Source organism: Lontra canadensis, unplaced genomic scaffold, assembly GCF_010015895.1.
Source record: "Lontra canadensis isolate GAN:19392208 unplaced genomic scaffold, GSC_riverotter_1.0 scaffold24, whole genome shotgun sequence".
Lineage (NCBI taxonomy): Eukaryota > Metazoa > Chordata > Mammalia > Carnivora > Mustelidae > Lontra > Lontra canadensis.
The window spans coordinates 3099267-3124778 of record NW_022631018.1 but is presented as its reverse complement, the minus strand read 5'-3'; the positions used below and the strand labels follow the sequence as shown (position 1 = coordinate 3124778).

The 25512-nt window shown below is 34.6% G+C and overlaps 1 protein-coding gene across 5 annotated transcripts in view; it reads left to right on the top strand.

The window, feature by feature from the left end:
- SWT1 (SWT1 RNA endoribonuclease homolog) overlaps positions 1-25512 on the top strand; it is a 101566-nt gene that overhangs the window by 24846 nt on the left and 51208 nt on the right. For 4 of the 5 annotated variants that reach the window (XM_032862630.1, XM_032862628.1, XM_032862632.1 and 1 more), the window contains exons 9-14: positions 701-889; positions 6823-6916; positions 13293-13438; positions 15129-15292; positions 16582-16720; positions 20666-20814. In XM_032862630.1, coding sequence (XP_032718521.1) covers positions 701-889; positions 6823-6916; positions 13293-13438; positions 15129-15292; positions 16582-16720; positions 20666-20814 — 881 coding nt within the window. The remainder of the gene's footprint in view (positions 1-700; positions 890-6822; positions 6917-13292; positions 13439-15128; positions 15293-16581; positions 16721-20665; positions 20815-25512) is intronic. The other variant, XM_032862629.1, reaches the window with a different exon arrangement.

Here is a 25512-nt window from a genome sequence, read left to right as displayed (position 1 = left end):
AGATTTTATATATTTATTAGAGAGAGAGTGAGAGAGAGCATGAGAGGGGAGAAGGTAAGAAAGAGAAGCAGACTCCCCACAGAGCTGGGAGCCCGATGCGGGACTCAGTCCCAGGACTCTGGGATCATGACCTGAGCCAAAGGCAGTGGCTTAACTAACTGAGCCACTCAGGCACCCATGAAGTATGTATCTTAAAATATATATCAGCAGAAGTTAAAAAAAAAAAAAAGGGCTTCACAGGTCAAACAATCCAAAGTTACTCTTCTTTGATCTCCTACAGTATGTTTTTTTTTTTTTAACATTCATTTGACATTTACGTCTCTTGTTCTTTTAAAGATTTATTTATTTATTTGCGAGAGAGGGAGAGAGAGAGTGCTTATGCACAGGGGCAGGGGCAGAGGGAGAGAGAGTCCTAAACCAACTCCGCCCTCAGAGCTGGACATGGGGTTCATTCCCGACCCTGAGATCACGACCTGCGCCAAAATCAAGAGGCAGATGCTCAACCCACTGCACCAGGCAGGCGCCCCATATTTACATCTGTTTTTAATTACCATTATTTATATATTACCGCTTCATTTAGACAGTGAACTCCTTACTTTAAAACTTCCAATGCTCCTAAAGCAGTTCAATTTAGTAGCTCAACAAATATTTGTTGACTTAGAACAAATATAAGAAATAAGAATTTTTTCTTATTTTTCAGGCTTTGACAAACTCACATTAATAATTCCCTGGGTGGTTATCCAAGAGCTGGATCGTATGAAGGCAGGAAAACTGCTAAAACATGTCCAACACAAAGCTGTGCCTGCAGTTCATTTCATCAATGACAGTCTCAAAAATCAAGATAGAAAGCTATGGGGTCAGTCACTACAGCTTGCGTCGCAAAAACTTTGTAAGTATTGTTCTCTCAGGGTGTTTCCCGATTAAGGTTTGTTTGGCTGCTGACTCATTGAGGGGAGATGGTGTAGAACTTTAAAAAAAAAAATTGTGAGCATTGGAATGTGAATGGCCAGATAATAGTGATGCTTAGAAGTATTCTCGTAGTCTTGTTTCAGGCATTCTTGGATTTTTATTTTTCTGCTTCTAGACCTTCTTAGGTTATGTCTCTATTTCACAGATAGTGACTCTATAGTACTGTATGCATAATTTTCCATATTATAGTACTTTGGGTTCTTTTTTTTTTAAGTACCAGTGTTGAGTGATGAGGCCAGTAAGTAATCAAGGTTTCTAATCTGTCATTGATTAGACTTTGAAACTGTGCAGTTTGTATAATGCAGAGAAAGGCATTGTTTTCCTTTGGTTTGTCAGAATCTGTAATAAGGAGGTGTTTGTGTAATAAATGTCTATGGAATTTCTCTTGATTCATTTTTTTCCTTTTTTGTTTCTTTTCAGTCATTTTTAAGTCATTTCAGTCTTAGAACCTAAGTATGCGATGTCATATATATATATATGATATATGTATATTCTAATATTCTAATGATAATGTATATCATATATATATATCAATCACTTTGAGGGGAAAAAAGATCTATGTGTAAAGCAACACTGTTGACTCTGCAGAGTTTATACATATATTTAGAGGAGGATCTATTTTATTCTTTAAAACCTTGTTTTCAACTCAGAATTATATATGTACATTTATACTAACTTAAATATCACAGACTTAACATTGTCTACTCATATATACTATAAGATATGAAAAAATTCATTCTATGATGAACCTAATCATGGTATTAACCCTGAGAAGGCTTTCAGTGTAGTCATTTAGTCTTAAATCTTTGAAGAAAAAGGGCCTCCATCATTCACTCATTGATTCATTCATTCATTTTCTTTACAAATATTTATTAGTGCTTGGTGTGTTCCATATACAATCCTTATGCATTTTGAGCAGGAGCTTCATGTGGTATTTTTAAAAGCTTTCAAAGGAAAACCACAAATACGAGAGTTAAGAAAATGCTAAAATTTTGAACATTTATGTTAAATTGAACATCTCAAGTGGTCTTTTTTTTCACTTCTCATTATGAAACATTTCAGATGCAGAGGTCAAATAATGTATGACTCCTTGTGTATCTTTCATTCTTTTTCAGTAATTATCAACATTTTGCCATTCTTATTTATTCTCTCATTTTCTTTTCTCCTCTTCCTACTCTTGGAACTCCTGCAGTAGATTGAAGCAAGTCCCAGATATTGTAAGATATCATTTTTACTCATAAATACTTTGATATGTGTTGCTAACAGGCCAGACTTTTTTTTTCTGAACGGCTTCACAATTAACAAAATTAATCCCAATCTAAACCATGTCAGTAAAACCCTAAACCTTAAAAGGAGAGGAGAATTTTTTTTACTCTTAATCTTTTACTTTTTTTAGTTTGTTGATATAAACTATACTTTATTATATAATAGTTTGGATAAGGATGATAATAATGGATAATACTTAACATAGCCATTTTTCTCTGAACCCTTTTACAAGTGTTTTACCACCTAATATCTTATTCAAACCATACAGTACTTGTGGAAGTTATTAGCCCCATTTTATAAATGAGGAAATTGAGACAAAGAGGGGTTAAGAACTTGCTATAAATAGCATGTCTATTTCTTCAATAGATTTGCTTTGAAAATTAGAAGAGCTATTTCAGCCACATTTATTATTTATAGATGCTTGGTATGTTTCTTTTGACTTTCCCATGTTCATATGCTTTTTTGATGCTTTGACTTCCTCAGTCTCTGCTTTTTTAGATGACTAAGGAGAATAAATCACAGTAGTGGTCTCAGACTTCTGTGTTGTTTTAATTTCTGGGTGTCTTCCTCAAAACCCATATTTTACTTCAGTGTTTGAATGGTATTATTAGATTGTAGTTTTTATTAAATTGCTGAAATTGCTTTTAGGTATAAGGTCATAGATATAATAATAGATTATTTGTAACTGTCTGTGTCAGGTAAGTCCTTTATGTGTTTCTTTGTATCACTGTTTTCTTCATTGATCATTAAAACATTACTTATAGGGCGCCTGGGTGGCTCAGTTGGTTGAGCGACTGCCTTCGGCTCAGGTCATGATCCTGGACTTCCAGGATCGAGCCCTGCATCGGGCTCCCAGCTCCTTGGGGAGTCTGCTTCTCCCTCTGACCTTCTCCTCTCTCATGCTCTCTCTCACTCATTCTCTCTCAAATAAATAAAAAAAATCTTAAAAATTTCTAAATTAAAAAAAAAACATTACTTATATTAAGTACAAGGTGCTTAATAGGTTTATTCTGTTAATGATTTTATGATATCCATTAGAAATATTTTTAGGCTTTTTATCATAATGAAATTACATTTTGTATTCTAATGATAAACTAATAGTCTTATGAGAAAGCTCAATTCAGGATTATTATTATTGTTTTAAAGATTTTATTTATTTATTTGACAGAGAGAGAAATCACATGTATACAGAGAAGCAGACAGAGGGGGAAGCAGGCTCCCTGCTGTACAGAGAGCCTGACTCGGGGCTTGATCTCAGGACCCTGAGATCATGACCTGAGCCGAAGGCAGAGTCTTAACCCACTGAGTCACTCAGGTGCCCCTCCATTCAGGATTTTTTTTTTTTTTTTTAGATTTTATTTATTTATTTGACAGACAGGGATCACAAGTAGGCAGAGAGGCAGGCAGAGAGAGACGGGGAAGCAGGCTCCCTGCTGAGCAGAGAGCCGGATGCGGATGCGGGGCTCGCCTGGGATCACGACCTGAGCCGAAGGCCGAGGCTTTAACCCACTGAGCCACCCAGGCGCCCCAGCAATGTATTTTTTTAAACAAGCATTTTTCCATTAAAAAAAGAAATGTAGATTATGTTAAATTGCCATGATGGACTATAATTTTAGCCTGGTCCTTAACTCTTCAAGATTGTATTTATTTAATGTTGTATTTAGTAACGTGAGAGGTGAATAGGATTTGAAATCTGATTGATCTGAGTTTATAATGTGACCTGGGGAAAGTTAAAGATGAGGAAACAAAGGAAATAAAATGGGGGAAAATAACCTCCAGCTCAACAAATGATTGTGAAGATTGTTTGAGTTAAAGTACCTGACGGTTTATAGCCTAGAATAGGCGATAATTCTTTTGTGTCCTTGTTATGTGAAAAGCTTGTGTAAATTGACCAGAAAAACAAAAAGATCCCCTTTCCCTAAATGAAAAAGATAGATTATCTATCTATCTATCTATCTATCTATCTATTTATTTATTTGACAGACAGAGATCACAAGTAGGCAGAGAGGCAGGTAGAGAGAGAGGAAGGGAAGCAGGTTCCCTGCTGAGCAGAGAGCCCCATGCGTGACTTGATCTCAGGACCCTGGGATCAGGACCTGAGCCGAAGGCAGAGGCTTTAACCCACTGAGCCACCCAGATTCCCCTGAACAAAGATTATTAATAGGTGATTCATAGAAGAAGAAGTACAACTAGTCAGCCTCTTGTTCGCTGCAATTATTTTCCCGTTTGCCATTTTGAATGTTGTTAATTTCTTACGTATAGATATTTTTAGTTTAAATCTTTCATCTTTTCCTTTCTTCTTTTTATTGCTTCTAAGTTTAGAAAGTTATTCTTTTGCAACATACCAGTGCTTTGGGAATATGAATTAGTAACTACTCAGGAGAGCAGTTTATCAGTGTGTTTTAAGAAGCCTAAAGATACAATTTCCTTTCTAGAAATGTTCTCTAAGACACAATCAGAGATGCTGACAGTGATTTATATAAATAATGTTCATAACACTATTAATACAGCAAAAAATTTGAAACAACTTGAGTGTCTAATAATTGGCGAAGTTATAATATTCTAGCTTTGTGTAAGAATACTACTGTATTTCAAAAAAAATGACAAAGTAGGATTTAAAAGAAAAAAAAATCATCCCAAATTTGTTAGATTATGCATTATATACTTACAGGTGGGGAATGTTGGATATATTTAGCTGATGGAATTATGAGTTACTTTAATTTTCTTTGTATTTTCCAGATTTTCTAAATTATTTTTCTTTTATAATAAGGGCAAAATAAAGTTATCTGCCACCCCCACACCTCCACACCACATATTTTCCATCACTTTTATATTTTCTTGTATTATATTTTTGTTGATTCATGTATTTGCCTAATACCTATACCAGCACTGTTCTGGGGCTACATCAGTGAGAAGCAGTTGAGAAGCTTAAATTCCTAAATGCTTAAATATTAAATATCATGCTAACTATAATTTATACAGTATTTTGTGGGGTTTTTGGTGTTCTGAGTAGAGGTCATGCTGTTGTGCCACTTAAGCTTGAGTTTTACATAATGTATATTACTTAAAAAGTACTTGCTATTGCCTCTTATTGGGCCAATTGTTCCTATAAATTTTCTTGTTTCATTTTCCTGGTTAAGCAGTTTGCCCAGGTTTACATGTCTAGTAAGTGGGAAAGCAGGGATTCAGAACCAGATAAATCTATTTCCAGAGTCTTTATTTTGTTCACTTTTGAACAGTACCTGAGCAGGGGCTCAAAAATATTTGTTGAATAAATATTTCATGAATATTCTTGCAGTTTTAGGTGTGTTTTCAAGCCCTGCATATTCTAGAAAAAGTGAGAACACAGATGATCTTCAATTTTATTTAGAGTGGTATACTGTAACCTTTAGCCTTCTTTCATCTTCTGATTTATTTAAAGCTAATGATTTTCTGCTACCCATTTTGCCTTATTGTGATACTGACTCTGTGAGCTAAAAGAAGAAAAATCGGCTACTGTACTATACGTCTGCTTGGCTTCCTGGTTTTCTGATAAAAGAACTGAATCATATCTTCAGGCTTATGCTCTGAGATCAATTCAGTTCTCTCTAGATTTCACTAGAGATAGTGAGCTCCTCAAAAGTTTGTTCTTGTACATCCAGTTACTTAGCACAGGGACCTGGGTACAAATTCAGCCCTACATAAAAATTCATTCCTTGAATGAATGAGTTTTCTAATTTGAATGTTCAGAGGACTGAGTAATATAGGCTAAAAGTTGAGGGGAAAAAAAGCTATAGTCTGGAAACAGAGTTTTGAGGCTCCTTGTCTAGTATGTCTTGAATCTTAAATTTGTGCTTGGGTCCAGACTTTAAAGATTCTTATCCAGAAGTGGGTCTGGGGTATAGCCCTGAAATCTTATTATTAAGTACTTGAGGGAGTTTTGAGGCAGGCAGGGTAAGAACTTAGGAAAAACATTGTCTTTGATCTTGTTTCTACACATTATATCATTTTCACAAAAACCAAACTTTTACATCATGCTTTAAGGCTTACAGATTGCCAGAGCACGCTGTCAGCCATCGATTAACGACGCTTGGTAGGAATTTTTTGTGTTTTCTACGTAGGGTCCATATCACCTTTTCCTGTGGATCTCTAAATGTTAATTGCTTAGAGATTAAGGAAAAGCAGACACATGAAAATGGTTCCGTTGCTGGTAGAACTGTTATTCATTATTTTACAGACCTCTTTTAAGTGGAGATCATTTTAAGCGTGATACAGGTGACTGAATTGAGACTAGAATTAATAGCTTTAGGTTTCTAGTATGGCATTTAACGTATTGATCACTTTCTTTTGTGTTTATTAATAGTCATATCCTATTCCATTTTAGTAGTAAACTAACTACTTTGGTAATTCTACCTGAATTCTACCTTGTTTGGAATTCTACCTGAACTCTAGATCCCAAATTTTTAAGGCATTGTTCTGCTGTGTCTTTTTTTCCTCTTTTTATTTAAGGAGTGTTCATTCTTTTAGATGTTTTTGACCTGTAAATACAGCCTAGACTGTCCAGATTTTTAGTATGCTTATTGATTGTCACTTTTGCTAAATTTCCAGATGGACTGAGTGACGAGAACAATGACGATCGAGTATTAAAATGCTGTCTTCAGTACCAGGAATTAGTCCCTTGTTCTGTTGTTATTCTGTGCACGTGAGTTTCATAGTCATTCCAAACTTTTTTATTTTTTATTTTTCTAAACAGCAACTATACCAGAGAATTTTTAGGAGTCATATTTTACCCACCAGATTAAGGATCAAAAATGGACATGATTTTCGAGATGTTCCAGGAAGCATTTCAATTTTGTATCACATTCTTATAACATGTAAGCTATAGAAGAATGAGATTTGAAACTTAGGAAGTCTTATTTCAGTTTTTTTAATATGACATTCAGAAACCTTTTATAAAAGCTGGGGACAGCCAATTTAATCTGCCAATAAGATAGTTCAGAAATAAAAGTGTGACAGATTTTTGATCATGAGGCAAGAAGATTAATTAATTAGTTTGTGGGGAAGAGGCAACGTCTGTTCGTAGAGTGAGGGCTGGAGTTGTGGCTCTCCCACTTACTAGCCTTGTGACCTGGGAAAGTTGCTTAACTTAGTTTCCTTACATATAAAATATAGGGGGATACTAATTCCTGCCTCCTGGATTTATTGCAAGGACTTAGATAATGTATACACATAAAGGACTTAGGGTAGTGCCCAGTACATGAAATGATCTCAGTAAGAGTCTTTTCTTCCTCTTCCCTTTCTTCTCCTTCCCCTCCATTCCCAACTAGTATTTTCATAACTTAGTTCTAAGGTAAAACTAACATAACGTTAAGCAAAATTGTACTCGTCGTCTATGAGAAAAAGCTCCGAAGGAACCAAGTAGAGCAATTTAAACTGCCGTTTTAGTCTGAATTTTATTCACTGAAAAATGGAGTTGTTTTTTTTTTTTGTTTTTTACAGTTTCACAAACATGCCTAAATTCTATATGAAATGCAGCGATTATAGAAATGAATAGTCCTAAGGTTTTTCTTCTAAGGGGGTGAGGTCAGTTATCACTTTAAATATATGGAAGCATTGAATCACTATGTTATATACCTGAAACTAATATAATGCTGTATGTTAACTAAAGTGGAATTAAAACTTTAAAAAACATAAAAAAATTTTCATTTTAGTTGTCTTCAAAGATGGCGGTATTCTATTTGGAATTAAAGGAAATATTAAAGATTTCTGTCTCTAGGTTATTTAAAATTATATTTTCATCTAGGGCATAATATATCAGCTTGGAGTTTGTGAAAGGTTGAAATAGGATAATATGTTAATCATTTTGAATTTGAGATAAGCTAAATTTGAGAGATAAATTACATATTGTTGCTTTTTTAGTTCAACTTAGAATGAAAATTAAACTGGTGAGACTTTATCATTTCTCCATTATTTCTGCAGTAACTGTTTTAGAAAAGCAGATATAACATTTTTAGTGAAATGAAAATTTGAAGTCGGACTTTACTTTTAATCTAGCATTATGTTCCCGGGGGGAGCCTCTTTTTTGTTTTTATTTTTATCTGTAAAAGGCCAGAATCGTTCTACTGCGTAGTGCCACCTACTTATTATGAGAATACATTTACTTTACTTAAACGGTTGATGGTGACGATTATGATGATAATATTGATAATGATAGTGCCAGGAGAACCCTTCTCCAACACTGTGTACTATACGTAATTCCAAGTGCATTACTTTACATTTACAATCCTGAGTGTGGGCCAGCAGCCCCTAGTTCATACCTCTATCTCTCTCCCCTGAATTCTATATTCATCTACTATTTGCTTTCTCTACTTGGGTGCGTTATAGACATCTGGGACATACCATCTCCAAAAATGAACTCTTGATTTTTCTTTCTAAATATTCTTCATCTGAACAAAAATTGCCACTTTCCACCCATTTGCTAGAGCCAAAAATATAAGAGTCATTTTTGATAACTGCTCCTCCCTCATACTCTATATCTGGTCAATTAATGGGTCCCATATGATCTTTTCTTCATCTCCCCTGCCACCATCTTTGTCCATCATGCTATTGTTCCACTTCCTTTTGACTCGAAGACTAATTTAGGCTCTCTACTTTCACACTTGCTCTCCTCCATTTATTCTTCAGAAAGTAATAATGGCAATTTTTCACTTTTAATTAAAGAGTGTTTCATTATGGAGAATTTCCAATGATAGTCAAAGTGAAGAAGAATTAATAAACTCCTAAGTATTCAGCTGCAATTATAAAAATTCTCCCATTCTTCTGTTATCTGTATCCATTCACTCCCTGTCCCCACTTATTATTTTTATAAGGTTTTTTGTGTTTTGGGCCAAAATGTACAATATTGAAATGCACAAATCTTAACTATATGATGTTGACAATGGATATACTGGTGTAGCCAGTATATATATATATATATATAGAGAGAGAGAGAGAGAGAGAGAGATATCCCTCTCAATATATATATATAGAACACTTCCATCTTTCCAGAAAATACTCTTATGCCCTTTGTGCCCTTTTTCTGGTTTCTTAAGATATCACTTGTTTGAGACTGATATCACTTGTTTGAGACTGCTGTAAATTTACCTCTTTCAGTTGCATCCCACAAATTTTGATGTTTTGTTTTTATTTTCATTCAGTTCAATATAACTTCCCTTTGATATTTAGTGTTTGTTATTTAATTCCAAATATTTGCAAATTTTCCAGTTTTCTTCTTGCTATCAGTTTGTACTTTAGTTCCACCTTGATTTGAGAACATTAACTTATATGATTTCTTTTAAATTTGTTAGTTTGCTTTATTGCCAAGAATTTGGTGAATGTTTTACATGCATGTAAAAGAATTTGTATTCTGCTTTTGTGGGTAGAGTATTCTATAAATTTCAGTTAGGTCACCTTGTTTGATAGTATTGTTCAGGTTTTCTATAATGTTACCAATTGTCTGCTTATTCTGTGACTATTGAGAGAGGAGTATTGAAATCTCTAACTATAATTATAGGTTTGTTTAATTCTCCTTTCAGTTCTGTTTGTTTTACTTCATGTAATGTAAAACTTGGTAATAAGATGCATACATTTTTAGGATTGTTTAGGATTGTCTTCGGAGAACTGACCCCTTTCTCATTATATAATGTCTCTCGCTGTTCCTTAAAGTCTTCTTTGTTTAGTATTAATACTACCATTCCAGTTTTGTTTTGGTTAGTACTTATCTGGTATATTTTTTCCCATCGACTTACTTTTAACCTGTGTCTTTACAGTAAGGTAAGTATTTTGTGGGTAGCATGTTGTTGGTACTTTATTTTTGCCCAGTCTGACAACTTGTTTTTTTTTTTTTTGAGAGAGAGAGAGAGAGAGAGAATCAAGCAGCCTCCACACTCAGTGTGGAGCCCAGCATGGGGCTCAGTCTCACCAGCCTGAGACATGATGTGAGCTGAAATCAAGAGTTAGACACTTAACCCACTGAGCCACCCAGACGCCCCCCAACTTTTCTTTTAAGTGATAAGTTTATACCACTTAAATTTAATTGGCTGGATCAAATCTACCTTTTTGCTGATTGGTTTCTATTTGTTTCATCTGCTCTTTTCTTTTTCTTCCTTGAGTTAATTGTGTATTTTTTATGGTTCTACTTTATCTCCATTATTGAATATTTATACCTTTTTGAAAAAAACATTTTAATGGTTGCCCTAGCATTTATGGTCTGTATCTTACTTGATCAAAGTCGTCTACCCTCAAATAATAATATATTGCTTCATGTTCAGTGTAAGGATCTTATAATAGTTTCTTTTTCCCATCCTTTGTGCTATCATTGTCGTATAAGTTACTTTTACAGAAATGATAATAAACACATGTTTTGTTACTGTATTTGCTTTCATCATTTGACATTTAAAGCAATTAAAAATAAGAAGTGAGTATTTTAAGTTAATATTTTATTTTCATTTTTTGTACTCTTCATTATTTTTGTAGATTCAAGTTTCTGTCTCGTGTTATATTCCTTCTGCCTAAACAGATCTCTTTGACATGTGTGTATCTATTGGTAGTGAAATTCTTGGTTTTGTTTGTCTGATAATATCTTCATTTCTTAATTTATTTTTGAAAGATATTTTTGCTGGATATACAGTTCTGGGTTGGCTTTTTTCCCTTTCAGTATTTTAAAGAGGTTACTCCATTTTCTTCCAGTTTGTATGGTTTCTGATGAGAAGTCTAATGTAAATGATATCTTTGTTCCTCTATGTAGGTAATGTGTCTTTTTTTTTACTTTCTGCTTTCAAGGGCTTTTCTTTGTCTTTTGCTTTTGCAGTTTATTTTAGCAGTTTTTCGCAGATATATCCAGGTGTATGTGTATGTGTGTGTGTGGTGGGGGTAGGGAAATGGGTAGAGAAGGATTTATCCTGGTTGATGTTCTCTGAGCTTCTTGGATCTCTGGTTTCCTGTCTGTCTTCAGTTTTAGATAATTCTCAGCCACTATTTCTTCAAATGTTTCTTCTGCCCATTCCCTCTTTTCTACTTCTCCTATTATAGAATTATACTATAGTAGCCAGTTTCCAAGATGACCCCAATGATTCTCGCCTCTTAGTGTTAATGCCCTTGTGTAGTTCCCTCCTGCATTGATTGTACTAGGGTTGGTTGTACCAGTAACATACTGTCACTGTCAGATTAGGTTAGAAAAATTAGGAATTAGGTTAGAAAAATTAGGAAGACTGGGACTTCCTTTTCAGGAACTCTCTTGCTTTCTCCTTTCTCAAATCACTTGTCTTGTGGAAGCAAGCTGCCATGCAGTGAACAGCCCAATGGAATAGACCTGCATGGTGAGTAACTGAAGCCTCCAGCCAAGAGCCACATGAATGAGTGTCAACTAAACCTTGAGATGGCTGCAACTCTAGCAACAGCATGTTTCAACCTTGTGAGAGACCCTGAACCAGAACCAACCAGTCAGGCTGCTCCCAGATTTCTGACTTTCAGAAGCTGTGTGAGATAAATGTTTGTTTTAAGCTGCTAAGTTTGGGGATAATTTGTTATACAGCAATAGATGAATAATAAAAGCACGTATGTTGGATTGTTTGATATTGTCCTCCAGCTTCTGGATTAAAAAAAAAAAAACTTTTATTCTCTTTTTATTTCAGTTTGGGTAATTTCTTTTGACCTGTCTTCAAGTTCGTAATTTCTTTCCTTGGCTATGTCAAGTCTGCCATGGAGCCTGTTTTAAAGACCTTCTTCATTTATGTTACTGTGGCTTTTTTTTTTTTTTAATTGCTAGCAGTCACATTTAATTTTCATCTGTGCTGAAATTGCCCATGTAAGTTTGCACAATATTCTTACCTTTTCCACTAGAGCCTTTAACAAATTTAATCAGAATTATTTAAAATTCCCTATCACATTGCTTCAACATCTGTGTCATATCTAAGTCTGGTTCAGTTGATTGCTTTGTCTCTTGGTAGCATGTGTGTTTTTTTTTCTGGGTAGAATTTATACGCAAATTTTAAGGTTCACATGTTCCGTGGCTTCCTCCCTTCTTCAGTTCCCCCCTTAACTTTTTGTCTGCTCTGGCTAGTCCTGAACATAGTCTTCTGACATTCCAAGTTACTGTGGCTGTGCTTTCTGTTGTAGCCATTGACGAATTAGAGAATGCCCTTGGGCAAAGAGATAGAACCATGTAGCTCTTACCGGAGCAGTACCTCTGTATTGAGGGTAAGCTTCCCTCCAGCTCCTGCCTTCATTTTATTTCTCCTGAGTGCCTTCAGATAGGCTTTTTTTTTTTTTTTTTGTCCACATTAACTAATCCTCATCAGTGGGAAGATTAGTCTAATCAGTTTACTCTACCATTAGCAAAAGCTGGAAATCTGTTGGATTCCAGAGCAGCAATTTAATAAACACAGATCTGATCATGTCTCTTACCCACTGAAGCCCTTAAATGTCTTTCCATTATTAATGCCCTTGGCTTTCTCTGTAGCCATATAAACTGGTCTCATGCACTATGCTATAATCATACTTCCTTCTTTCAGCAAATAGCAAATTCTCACCATTTGTCTTATGTTCACTGTTAGTAAATTTGTAATTGCCTGCCACGTGGAAATTATTTCTCTTACTTTGGCTCTCTGTTTATTTCTTTTTGGATGATCATATTCCTATGTTCAAATCCAGCTCCAACTTACAGGTACAATTTTGGGCAAGTTACTTAACCTCTTTACACCTCAGTTTTTCATTTGTGAAAGGGGAATAAAAATGATACCAGTCCTACTTAGGAGGTTTACTGTGAGAATTGGATGGATTGACTATACACACACACACTTAGAACAATGTCTGGTATCAGGAAAACACTCAATATATAATAATAATTCTTTTCAGAAATTCATATGCTGTGACTGTACTGTGTGTTAAATCCTTTATCTTCTCTGTTTTAAAAAACTTCTCCTTTGTTAATATACATGTTGAGAATCACCCACCTCTGATTAGAGCCCATGTGTTTTGAGTTGCCATGTGATTTATCTTATAAAAAATAAAATATTTTTTCCTCCTAACCCCAACCTTAGGGATGATAGAAATTTAAGAAACAAAGGCCTAATAAGTGGTGTGAAGTCACTCAGTAAAGAAGAATTGAGTGCAGAGTTATTAAACTTACCTCTGAACACAGATGTATGTCATCAGCCTTGTCTATCTAAACAACAATTGAAAGCAGGTAGTATTCTTACTACAAATAATTAGAAATATATCCTTTATGTATCAACATTATTGATAACAGTTGGAATTAATAGGAAATTTTCATCTTGTACGTTTAAAATGACATTGAAATATTTGCCGGCACACAAATGGTTAGAAATAAATGAAAATAGAAAGAAGGAAAGAAAGAGGGACAGAGAGAGAGAGAAAGAAATGAAAATTACAATGGTAATCCAAAAGAAAACACAGTTAACATTATTGTCTTCTACATATGCTCTTAAAAATTTGAATTTTTGTCCATATACTTGCATACATTTTTACATGTTTATAATCACCATGCGCAGGCTGTTTTGTACCTTTAAATTAATAGTAGCTACAAGAATATACAGGAAATATTCAAAGTGGAGAGAAATTTTTAGCTTCCTATTCATAACCTTCTATTAATGCAATAAAAAAGTGAGTAATAGGAGTTCGAAAGATTCAAATAATAGTTTTATTTTATTTTATTTAAGATTTTATTTATGTATTTGACAGACAGAGATCACAAGTAGGGAGAGAGGCAGGCAGAGAGAGAGGAAGGGAAGCGGGCTCCCTGCCGAGCAGAGAGCCCGATGTGATGCAGGGCTTGGTCCCAGGACCCTGGAATCATGACCTGAGCCCAAGGCAGAGGCTTTGAGCCACCCAGGTGTCCCTAATAGTTTTATTTTTAATTTTAAACTAATACTTAAGAAAAGTGAAGGTAGCATAATTGTTTTATCTTTTTTTTTTTAACCAGAATAATCTGTCCTATAGCTTGGTATTTGATGGAATGTTACATTAAATTTGACATAATTTAAAAATACATTCCAACCCTTCTCCCTATGTTGGCAAAATAAATATTGAAATCTTTAATATTATATGTACTTTTTATGTGTAATTGCATAAAGATTCACATATATAGTACTACTGCTACTTATCTTTTTGGTAATAAGATTTTTGTCATAATGTTCAAAATGACATTTAGATGGAGGAAGAGGATGTTTTAGTTTACGATGTTTCAGGGGTAACATGCTTTTGTTGTCCATTCTGTTGCTATCACTTTTAAGTCCTTAGTTGGTATTTATAGAGATAAGCCACTTAATATTTTGCATTTTGCCATAAAGAAATTGCTGTTGTCTTCAGGTATCAAAATAGTAATGTTAGTGAAATGATAATCAATAGAAGTAATGAAAACTTACTTTAAAAGTGTTGGCATAAAGGTAGTTAAACCAGAGATTTTGGTTCTTTCAAAACAATTTACTGATGAGACCTACAATTGGAAGAATACGTTATGTTTGGAAGAAAACACACTTTGATCCATAATTGTTCATTTTCTATTATTGATTGATGAAAAGCATTTTTCTAATTTTTCCTTTTTTTGAGAATAAAACTAAAATTATGGTTAAAACATTACACATTTCCTAAATTTGTTTTAGCAAAAAATATTTTGTTGCCTTTTGTCAATTTGCTAATGTGATGTATTTATGTTGTATCTAAGACAACTATTCTACAGATACGTGTTTCTAAATACTGTCTAAAGAAGTGAAGTATTGGTTTGGTTTCTGTGTAATTCAAATACCAATTATATGCATAAAATGTTTATTATTTATGGCCAAATACCAATTATATATGTAAAATATTTACTGTTCTATTGGTGTCTTAAATAAAGCCTGTAACTATTTGTTTTAAAGAAGCAACACTGTTAGAAGAGAGCTATAAGGAAGAAACTCCACATTCTGGACGACCCATTATACTTGAAAGCATTATATCGGATCTTGAAAAATCTCTTGGAACAGCTTTATCTTCAATATTAGAAACAGAAATGAAAATTGCTTTTGGAAACCTTTGGATGGAGGTGATCATTTTAACTGTATTAGTTGAAAATTTCTTTCATTGCTAAAGATTTATGACCTTATCTTAGGAAATATGACTTGTATAAAATGTGTAAGCTTCATTGGGATGATCTATAACCCATTATTTTTTAATAGTTTTTGAAATAACTTCTTGAACATTAAATGATAGACATTTCCTAAAGATTAGAAATGGTATTTTATCATTTATTCTTTTTCAGTGAACAAGTATTTATTAGGTTTTTACTGTGTGTCAGGCACATTGCCCCCATGGAGCTTAATTTGAATTCAGAAAAACTTCTGTCTTCTGTAGGTTTTTTGAATTAGAATGTCTAGTATAGGGAATTTGCATAGCAATAGGTATTCAGAAAAGAAGTGTATATTTTGGCTTAAGTCATATAAATATGAGAATCAAAGTATAAAAATGATCATTATTAGCAAGACAGTCTGTATTTTCTAGATTTCATATCTTTTCTGCAATCAGTAAAATAATGCATTTGGCCAAAATGGTCTTTCTAGTTTAGTTAATGTTTGTTTGCTGTTCACATCTATAGCCAGTAGAAATGTTTTGTGCCCCCCATCCCCGCGCCCGCCCCCCGCCCCGCCCCACCAATTGTAGATTGTATTTATACCAGATATTCAGTGAGATTCTACTACTTGTTAATGTGATGTATTTGCTGCTTTATTATATTATCAAGTACTGAACCAAAATGATGAGAAATAATCAGAAGATTCTAGGAAGGTTGACTTAAATTGGATATGTTATAATATCCATAGGAAAGTCATTGCATATGAATGATTCAAAACAGGATGCACTGACATCTTGTAATACTAACTGATTAATCTCCTTTATAAACATGTCTTTGCAGGAGTGTAGCCAGAGTTAATGGTAGTTGACATCTTTTTTCTGTATAGATTTCCTGCAGCTATATGAAATAATTAGATCGATTTCTTCCTAGAATTGACTATGTTGGAAAGTAAATTGTGCATCTTTTCTGATTGTAACTATCTTCTGATTAAAACAGTGCTTTTGCTTTGCACACATGCACATTTTGTTTTGCACATAGTTTCTAAAACTATAAGGATTAATACTAATATGAATTTTACAAAAATAATTTGCAATGGAATTAGCACTTTAAGATTATGATTGGCTTTTAACAAAACATCTTTTAATTTAACAAGAACTCAACTATTTTACCCAGAAATATATGTAGGAATGCCTTAATAGGTACTTTTAAATAATAGGATTAATAAATAAATTAGTAGGTGGTAATTTTTTCAAAATACTTTTTAGATGCTGTACTTGAAACCACCATGGACTCTAATTCATTTATTACAGTGCTTTAGAAAACATTGGTTGGCTGTATTTGGATTAGTTATGGAGAAGAACTTGCTTTTAACCATTGAGAGCCTATATAAAAATCTCTGTAAAGGTATGATTTTTTTATTTTGTCTTCAGCAATGTTATGTTAAAGTCAGACTAGTTGATACATTCCATGGAATGTGGAGATGAATTATTAAGAAACTTGTCCATTATTTTTTAATCATTTATATTTCTGACTTCTAAAGGGAGTTTGTGGCGGCTGCATGAATGGACCCAGGTCACAGAGCTCATGACTATTCATGGTATCACTCTTGATGTTCCTAGACATAGTGAATATGTTATTTTTTATAATGTTTGAAACACTTTAAAACCATATTTTACAGTTTATCAGGTATATAAATAAAATTTAGATTTTTTGGAAACAATTTTATTTATTTATTTGACAGAGAGAGAGCAAGCACAAGCAAGGGGAGCTGCAGAGGGAGTGGGAGAAGCAGGCTCTCTACCCAGCAGGAAGCCTGGTGCAGGGCTGGATCCCAGGACTCTGGGGTTATGACCTGAGCTGAAGGCCGATGCTTAAGCCACTGAGTCAGCCAGGTGCCCCTGAAATTTAGATTTTTAAAAATTTCTTACTGTGGGGGCACCTGGGTGGCTCAGTGGGTTAAGCTTCTGCCTTTGGCTCAGGTCATGATCCCAGGGTCCTGGGATGGGGCCCCACATTGGGCTCTCTGCTCCACAGGGAGCCTGCTTCCCCCTCCCCATCTCCCTGCCTCTCTATGTGCTTGTGATCTCTCTCTCTGTCAAATAAATAAATAAAATCTTTAAAAAAAATTTCTTACTGTGTTAAAATTTCTTACTTTTGTTAACACACAAACTTTGGCCACATTTCATGTACTAATTTTAGAAGTAGTGTATCAAAGTACCTACCTAAAATATATGATAAAGGAATAGGATTAAAAAAAGTTTCTCTGCTAAGAAGAAAAAGATGGGAAAAGCACTGATGGAATGTTATGAAAGCCCATGTTTTATGATTAGACTAACCCTGAGAAGTTAAGTGATATATCCAAAGTCAGACAACTGGATTTTTCTTGCTATACTTTTAAAAAGCAAAGTATATATGTAACAATTACTAGGATGTTCAGTTGGTCCTTGACTTTTTTGAACTTCTAGCATGAAGTGATCTATTTATTTTAAAGTATTAGTTTTATCCTGTCTACTTTTGAAAAATAACCGTGAGTATGAGAGGGCCATTAAGTAACAACCTGAGCACAAGATGGTTTTAAGCCAAGTTTAAAGTTACAAGAGTGAGGTAATGAAGAATAAGAAAGATAATTTTACCATAAAACATGTGCAAACAATTATTACAAAACTTGAACACAGATTTTAACACTAAGCATCGTGGAAGCTAAAACAAAACAAAAACAGAAACATATTCTATGGGAGGTATAGCACAACCCTCTATCCTTCCTGTGAAATCTAAGTTTTTGGAAAATGTTTTGTATCTTTGAAGACTGCCTCAGGGGATTTAAAGCACCTGGTTCGGTGCCTTATGACTTTTAAAAATTACTAATTTGGGGGGCACCTGGATGGCTCAGTTGTTAAGCATCTGCCTTCTGCTCAGGTTATGATGCCAGGGTCCTGGGATCGAGCCCCACATTGGGCTCCCTGCTCTACGAGTGGCCTGCTTCTCCCTCTCCCACTATCCCTGCTGGTGTTCCCTGTTTTCGCTCTCTCTCTGTCAAATAAATACAAATAAAATCTTCAAAAAATAAAAAATAAAAATAATAGTTACTAATTTTTAAGTTAAAGACATTTCCAGGCATTATCTTTAACAATAGAAGTTATTTATAAGTGGTATTATATGAACTATGGAATGACTTATTGGATGCATCTTCAGAGCACTTTTACAAGGTATATAGAAACATCTTCCATTATCTTGAATGGAAGCATAATTTAGTTGGTTCAATCAAAAGAGAACATTCCTAAATCATGTATGATCTTGAACAAGATTTAGTTTTAATAAGGTATATCTAGTTGCCATGTTCCATTTTTCTCTTTTTCCAGGGATGGGCAGTGTTTGTCTTTTGCACACAGCTTAGAGGTTGTAGGCAGCAGCTCTAACAGGGAATAGGAGAGAAGTGAAGAGATGGTGACTTCCTTTTGCTAAAAATTCATTTTTGGAATTATTGTGAGCATAATTTATTGATCCTTGGTCTAGAAGAATCCAGTGCTTGATGCTTACTGACTTGTAAAGAATATATAATAGAATTATAAAAGCCTCTTCTGCCCTCAAGTAATTTTGAGTTAGGAAAATCATAGTTTATGATTTTGTTTACTGTCTTCTAATAGTATCCTCGGCTGTTGAATTATGTATATGCAGTTAACTTCAGTATCCCAAAGAAGAGATTCTTAGATCAGTTCATAGAAAATTGTGTGGGAAATGATTAGTAGCTTTTTAAAATTTTGTTATCCATATAACTTTAGTCTAAGTGATTGTTGACCTTATATAAGCATTAAAGTATTTCAACCATGTAGATTCCTTTTTATGTTGTGTCTAGGTACTGAATTTATCATTATTTCCCTTTAGCACAAAATCTTAGAAAGACTTCTAAGAGAGAAATCAAATGATTAATTCAGGGCTATAAGCCCTATTGAATATTGACTATATACTTAAAGAAGTTGTGCCCAGTTTCTCCTTAGGAGATTTACTGGGTTCATCAGATCTACTTCTGTCCTATATGCGGCATCTCTTATCGGTCTTTTCCCACAGGAATTTAAACTAGTCCTTGCATTTCAAAATAACTGAGTGCTTCCTAAGGAAATGTACTTTTCTCTCTTCGTTTGATAAAGGGAAGCCAGAAGCCTGACTATAGCCATCACATGAGATTAGAATTTCTGAGTATTGTATAATTAATTATTAAACTCTACTTTTCATTTTCATTTGACCTTTCAGTATTTCTATGCAAATACTTGTATAAGTGATACAGAGTTTTTAAAACTCATAGTGCCAGCAAAAAACCATGCTGGTGTTTCAGAACATAGAAGAGTTTCTGAAACTGTGAACATTAAAAGAAAATAAAACAGGGCGCCTGGGTGGCTCAGTTGGTTAAGCTCTGCTTTTGCGTCAGGTCATGATCCCAGGGTCCTGGGATCGAGTCTCAGCAGGGAGTCTGCTTCTATCTCTCCCTCTGTCTCTCCCCCTGCTTGTGCTCTCTCTCTCTCTGTGTCAAATAAATAAATAAAATATTTAGAAAAAATAAAACAAATACATTGTAGCATGTTTATTTGAAATGCCTTTGAAAACTGTTATATAGTGCTCTACCCTAATAGTGGAAAGATTTCTTCTGTTCTAAGCTTTGGTGACATTAGAAATTGCTTAACTTCATTGTTCGTAACTTAAAATCTTTGAAATCATTGTTACCACCTCTCCTAATTGGTTTGAGGATTTAAGGTAAGTAAGATTAGTTGAAAGAAAATTGTTACACCTTTGAATTATTTTTTGTAGATTCACTTACTTTGCTAATTTATAAGGAAAATATTCTGCTAACTTGTGTTGCCCACAGCCCACCGTTACCCAAATTATTTATATTTTTCTAAAGTTGTGTTAGTTGTGTTGTGCAGAGAGAGGAAAGATTATTTTCAACAAATCTAGTATTACATTTGTTGTAATGGAATTGGAAGGCAAAACACTACATGATTAACTGAGATGGTTATGAGAAGTACTGCATGTAACTTACATGCTTACTGCCAAGTGAGTCTTCTGATGCCCTCCGTAGTCATCTGTATATGAAACAAGATCCGTCTTGAAACTCTGTAGTTTAACTTACTTGTACTCTGAAGAATACAGAGTACCCGAATCAACTCCAAGAACATTCTTTTGCTAAATTTAATCGTAATGCTTTTTATGCCAGAGAGGGAGATGAGGAGTGGTGTGTAGGTGTAAATGTATACTTTTCTTAAATTTCATAATTAACATTAGATTGGTTTTCCAAAGACATTTTTGTGTTGAATACTCATTCTTACTTATTTTTTCCTTCTTAATTTCTCTTACCAGCTAATAATGCGGTGGATTTTACAACATTGAAGTTTCTGCTTCAGGATTCTAAAAGTTTGCTACATGCTTTCAGTACCCGGTCAAATTATGATGGTATTCTTCCACGGGCCTTTGCTCAAGTCAACGAACTACTCCAGACCTTTGCAGAGGTAAGATATCTTTGGAATGCAATTTAGAGTAGCTAATGACATACTTCTAAAAATGTTTTAGCAGACAACAGAGGTAAAGAATATTTTAATTCTAACCTATTTTAACACATGAATGGCATTAAGTGATTATTAAATGAATTGAAGGGAAAGTAAACAATTCTTATTGCAAGTTATAAAACACATCCTCTTAGGGAAGCACTGTTACAGCAGTTGTTGGAATTTTATATTATTTCATTTATGGATGGACACAAGCTATGCCTTGTTGTTTGCAAGCGTATTTCCCAGTGCCCCAGACAAGTGGATCACAGCATCCATCAGAATACTTTGGAAGTTTTTTTTTTTTTTTTTTTTTTAAAGATGCAGATGCCAAGCCCCTCTCAAACCTTACAAAATCAAACTTCTTGTTGTGACCCCCAGAAACACTTTTTTTTTTTTTTTTTTTTTTTTTTGTCCACTTCTGCATCTTCTGTTTATTCTTTTTTAAAAAATTTTTTTAATTTTTAATTTTTTATAAACATATAATATATTTTTATCCCCAGGGGTACAGGTCTGTGAATCGCCAGGTTTACACACTTCACAGCACTCACCATAGCACATACCCTCCCCAATGTCCATAACCCCACCACCCTCTCCCGACCCCCCTCTCCCCAGCAACCCTCAGTTTGTTTTGTGAAATTAAGAGTCATTTATTTTTTTATTTTGAAATAATTTGAAACTTACAGAAAAGTTGCAAGAACATTTCAGAGGATTCCGGTATATATCCTTTACCCAGATTCCCCAGTGTTACCCTTTTTTCACATTTGCTTTATTGTTTTCTCTGCCTGCCTATCTATCTGCTTATCTAGCCACATTTTTTTCCTGAACTGTTTAAGAGTATGTTGCAAGTACAATGCTCCTTTATCCCTAAATACTTTCATGTATTTCCTAAAGAACAAGGATATCTTATGTAACTAATATAATTAATTAAGGAATTAGTATTGGTATAATACAATGATCTAATCTGTAGACCTTATTCAGACTTTGGCAACTCACCTACCAATTTTTTTAACAATCTCTGCATGTGACTCTTATGCAGTCAGTCTAGCACTGATGCCTTTTTACCTCTTTTAAATTAACTCTGAAAGTTTTGTCTCTGGTAATACTCTATTTCTGCAGCCTTCTAATTTCAAATCTAGAAGATTCTGGGAGTTTTATATGTCAGAAACAGGTCAGAAACTCAGTATCACCATTATGAGATATAAGACACTAATGGTACTTAATTTTTTTTTTAAGATTTTATTTATTTATTTGACAGAGAGATCATGAGTAGGCAGAGAGGCAGGCAGAGAGAGAGAGAGGAGGAAGTAGGCTCCCTGCTGAGCAGAGAGCCAGATGCAGGGCTCCATCCCAGGACCCTGAGATCATGACCTGAGCTGTAGGCACAGGCTTAACCCACTGAGCCACCCAGGCGCCCCTAGACATTAATGGTACTTTTATATATATATATTTTATCTCCATTTTTTTTTTCTTCCGAGTTATGCGGTTGACCAGGTTTTTGTCTGTGATGTTTCAAGGTCACACAGTTCCCACTACCTGTGAAGTAATGAAAGGATTCAATGATACTAAAATTCGTCATAGCTGATAGGGAAAGACTTACGTACTTAAGAGAGCATCTCATGAAGTAAAAGAAGCATCTTTTTTTTTATAAACTAATAAATACGTGGTTGAACTCCTGTGAAAGAATTGATTTAAGGGGTGAAATGATCTTTTGGGTTAAGATGACTAAAACCTTAGCAGTTGTATTTTTCCATGGCAAATGTGACTTAGAGAACCATCTGTAGGAAAGAATGGACTTGGATATATAAAGGGTTGCAACTTGAGTCGGTTCTTGAATTGTGTAGGGAACCATATATTAGCATTTCCCATCACATAATTAAGCCCTAAACCCCATCTTTAGTGAAAACAAATGAAAAATTCAGGTTACTCATAGGTTTATCAGTCTTTGAATTAGGATTGTTGAAAATAAAAAAAAATTAGGACTGATTGCGATAAAAACAACAACAAATGTCCAGATTTAAGGTTCTTTCATCAATTGGAAACCAAGAGATGGGAGTTACCATGAAACTGGCATGAAAATGTAGTGTTATCAGATAATCATGTGCCAACTGTATGTTGTCCACCAAGTAGTTAATTAAATTGTTATTTATTCTTGGATCCTGATTTTCCATTTGCTACATTAGCGAGAGTCCTGAAGCCCATCGATGAAGAATCTACATCCTCATTAGTGCTTTTCCCTCAGCACCTGGCATTAGTGTGATTGCTTGAAACCTATGCTGTTTCCATGATTAGAACTCTGAAGTGTTGCTAATTCATTGTCTAAGTCAGCCAGGAACTATGTGATTTAGCTTGGGCTTTTAAAATACACTCAGTAGGAGTCATTTTGTAGAATGCATTAGATTTGGTATATGACCTAAATATTTAGTCCTGCCTGTCTCAGTAACTCGAGCAACAAGCAGATTACCTCCAGAGACAGGGTATCTAAATACAGTAATTGTTAAATTTAAAAAAAAAAAAAAAAAAAGAAGGCCCCCAAACTTAATGTACCAAGTGTAGAAAATCAGGAAAAGAGGAATATTCACTTGTTTACTTCTGAAAAGGCTTGTGAGAAAACAAAGCAGAGAGTCAACCAAAATGATCATTTTCTAGATTTTTATGTAAATGGGGTGGCAACAGGAAAAGGATATATACATTTTTCTTTGATAAGCCTTCCAACCAAAAAAATAAGACTTGCTCTGCCAGGATGATAGAATAATTAAAGTCAGCCTTATGTCCAAGGAGCCTCATCCTGAGTAGTTGTGTTTTGGGTTTTTTTTCTTCTTTAAGTTTTGTTTTGTTTTCAGGGACAGAGAATGGGGTAAGGGAGCAGAGGGAGAGGGAGAGAATCCTAAGCAGACTGCTCCCTCAACGTGGAGCCCAACATGGGGCTCAACTCACTACCCTGAGATCGTGACCTGAGCCAAAATCAAGAGTTGGACGCTTAACCAACTGAGCCACCGGGTGCCCCTGACTAGCTATGTTTTAAACCTCTGATTAATTAACCTCTCTGAGCCTAATTTCTTCTTTTATGAAATGAGAATAATAATCTGTGCCTCAGAACTGTCATGAGAATTAAATAAATTAATACTTTTAAAGCATTGAGTGCCTGGCACTAGTAAGCGCTGTGTAGGTGTTTGGGAAAGACATCCATCTGCATAGTTGCATACACTAATACATGAGAGCTGAGGAAACGAGGCAGTATGTGGTGATCAAAAGAATATATCTCAGAACAAAATATGTCTTTCCATCCATGTATATTTATTAAGTGCATAATTAATGTAAATAGGGAAAAACAGGAGGAATAACATTCTTTTTTCTTCCTGCTCCCAAAGATAGAAAAGGGGAATATTTACTTTTATTGTTGGAGAGAGATCAGAAGCCCATTCAGAGTCAGCTTCCTGAAGGTCAGGTTCTATTTATGAGTCTTACCAGCTGTGTGACTTTGTATGAGTTATTGACCCGAAAATATGGATAATCATAGTATCTGTTTCACAGGGCAGTTCTGAGGATTAAATGAGCTAATAGATACAAAGTTTTTAGAAAGTTCCTATGCATAAGAAATGCTCCATAAATAGTTAATTTCCAATAGTGTTGGAACTTTTTTATTTTTTAATTAACATGAAACTAACAACCCATAAGCTAACCTTTGAAATCATACTGTTATCAATAAGGAAGCTTAGAGAAATGGAATGATTTTATTTAAGTTACAGTAGAGCCAAGACAAAAAAAAACGCAAGTTTTAAATGTCATAAAGTTTTTTTCATTCTATCAGAAGTTTTTTCCACTTAATATTTTCCCCGAAGGTGATTTAAAAAAAAATGATTTGAATCAGTAATATAGCTCTTATACTCTGTTCAGTATCTTTAATTATCAATATTTAAAATATGCTCAGGTCTGCATTCTTAAGTATTTGTCGTTGGCCATGGTGTTTACTGCACTAACTCTTTCCAACAATTACCAAACTTCTTAAAGACTGATCGATTAACCCTTGTTGCTGTTTCTTCACTCATTTCCTACTTAATCCTTTACAAGTAGAATTCTGCCTCCATATTCTGTTAGGTGAATTAGGTTATCATTGATCCAATCCACCATTTTCTCCCTCTTTCTAGTTTCTCAGCCTTTCTCAGCACTTGATGTAGTCCACCCTTTATTTCCCGAAACTTACCTCTTTGGGCTTCTCTTGCTTTCCAGTACTTCTGACTCTTCCCATATCTTGTCAGTCTCTCTTTTCCTTCTTGCTAATTTCCTCCCTTCCTCCTTTAATTTATCTACCTTTCACTACCGTCTCCTCCCCCTCCCCCTCTCTCTTCCCCTCTTCCCCTTCCTCTTCCTCCTCCTCCTCCTCCTTCTTTTTCTGTTTTTGCTATTTTCTCTCTAACAATCTCATCTACCTCTGAGGTTTTTCTGCATGGGAATGAGTCCCAGCTTTATCTTTTGAGCTACAAATCTGCATATCCAATTACCTGCTAGATATCTTTACTTAAATATCTTTTTATTCTTCACAGTAGACATTCTAAACACAGACCTGTGGTCTGTTTCTCCTCTTTTCCATAACCAGCCTTTCTTCTTGGCTTTACTACAGGTAGCTGTAAAAATCCAGAAATGTAGATAAATGTACATTAA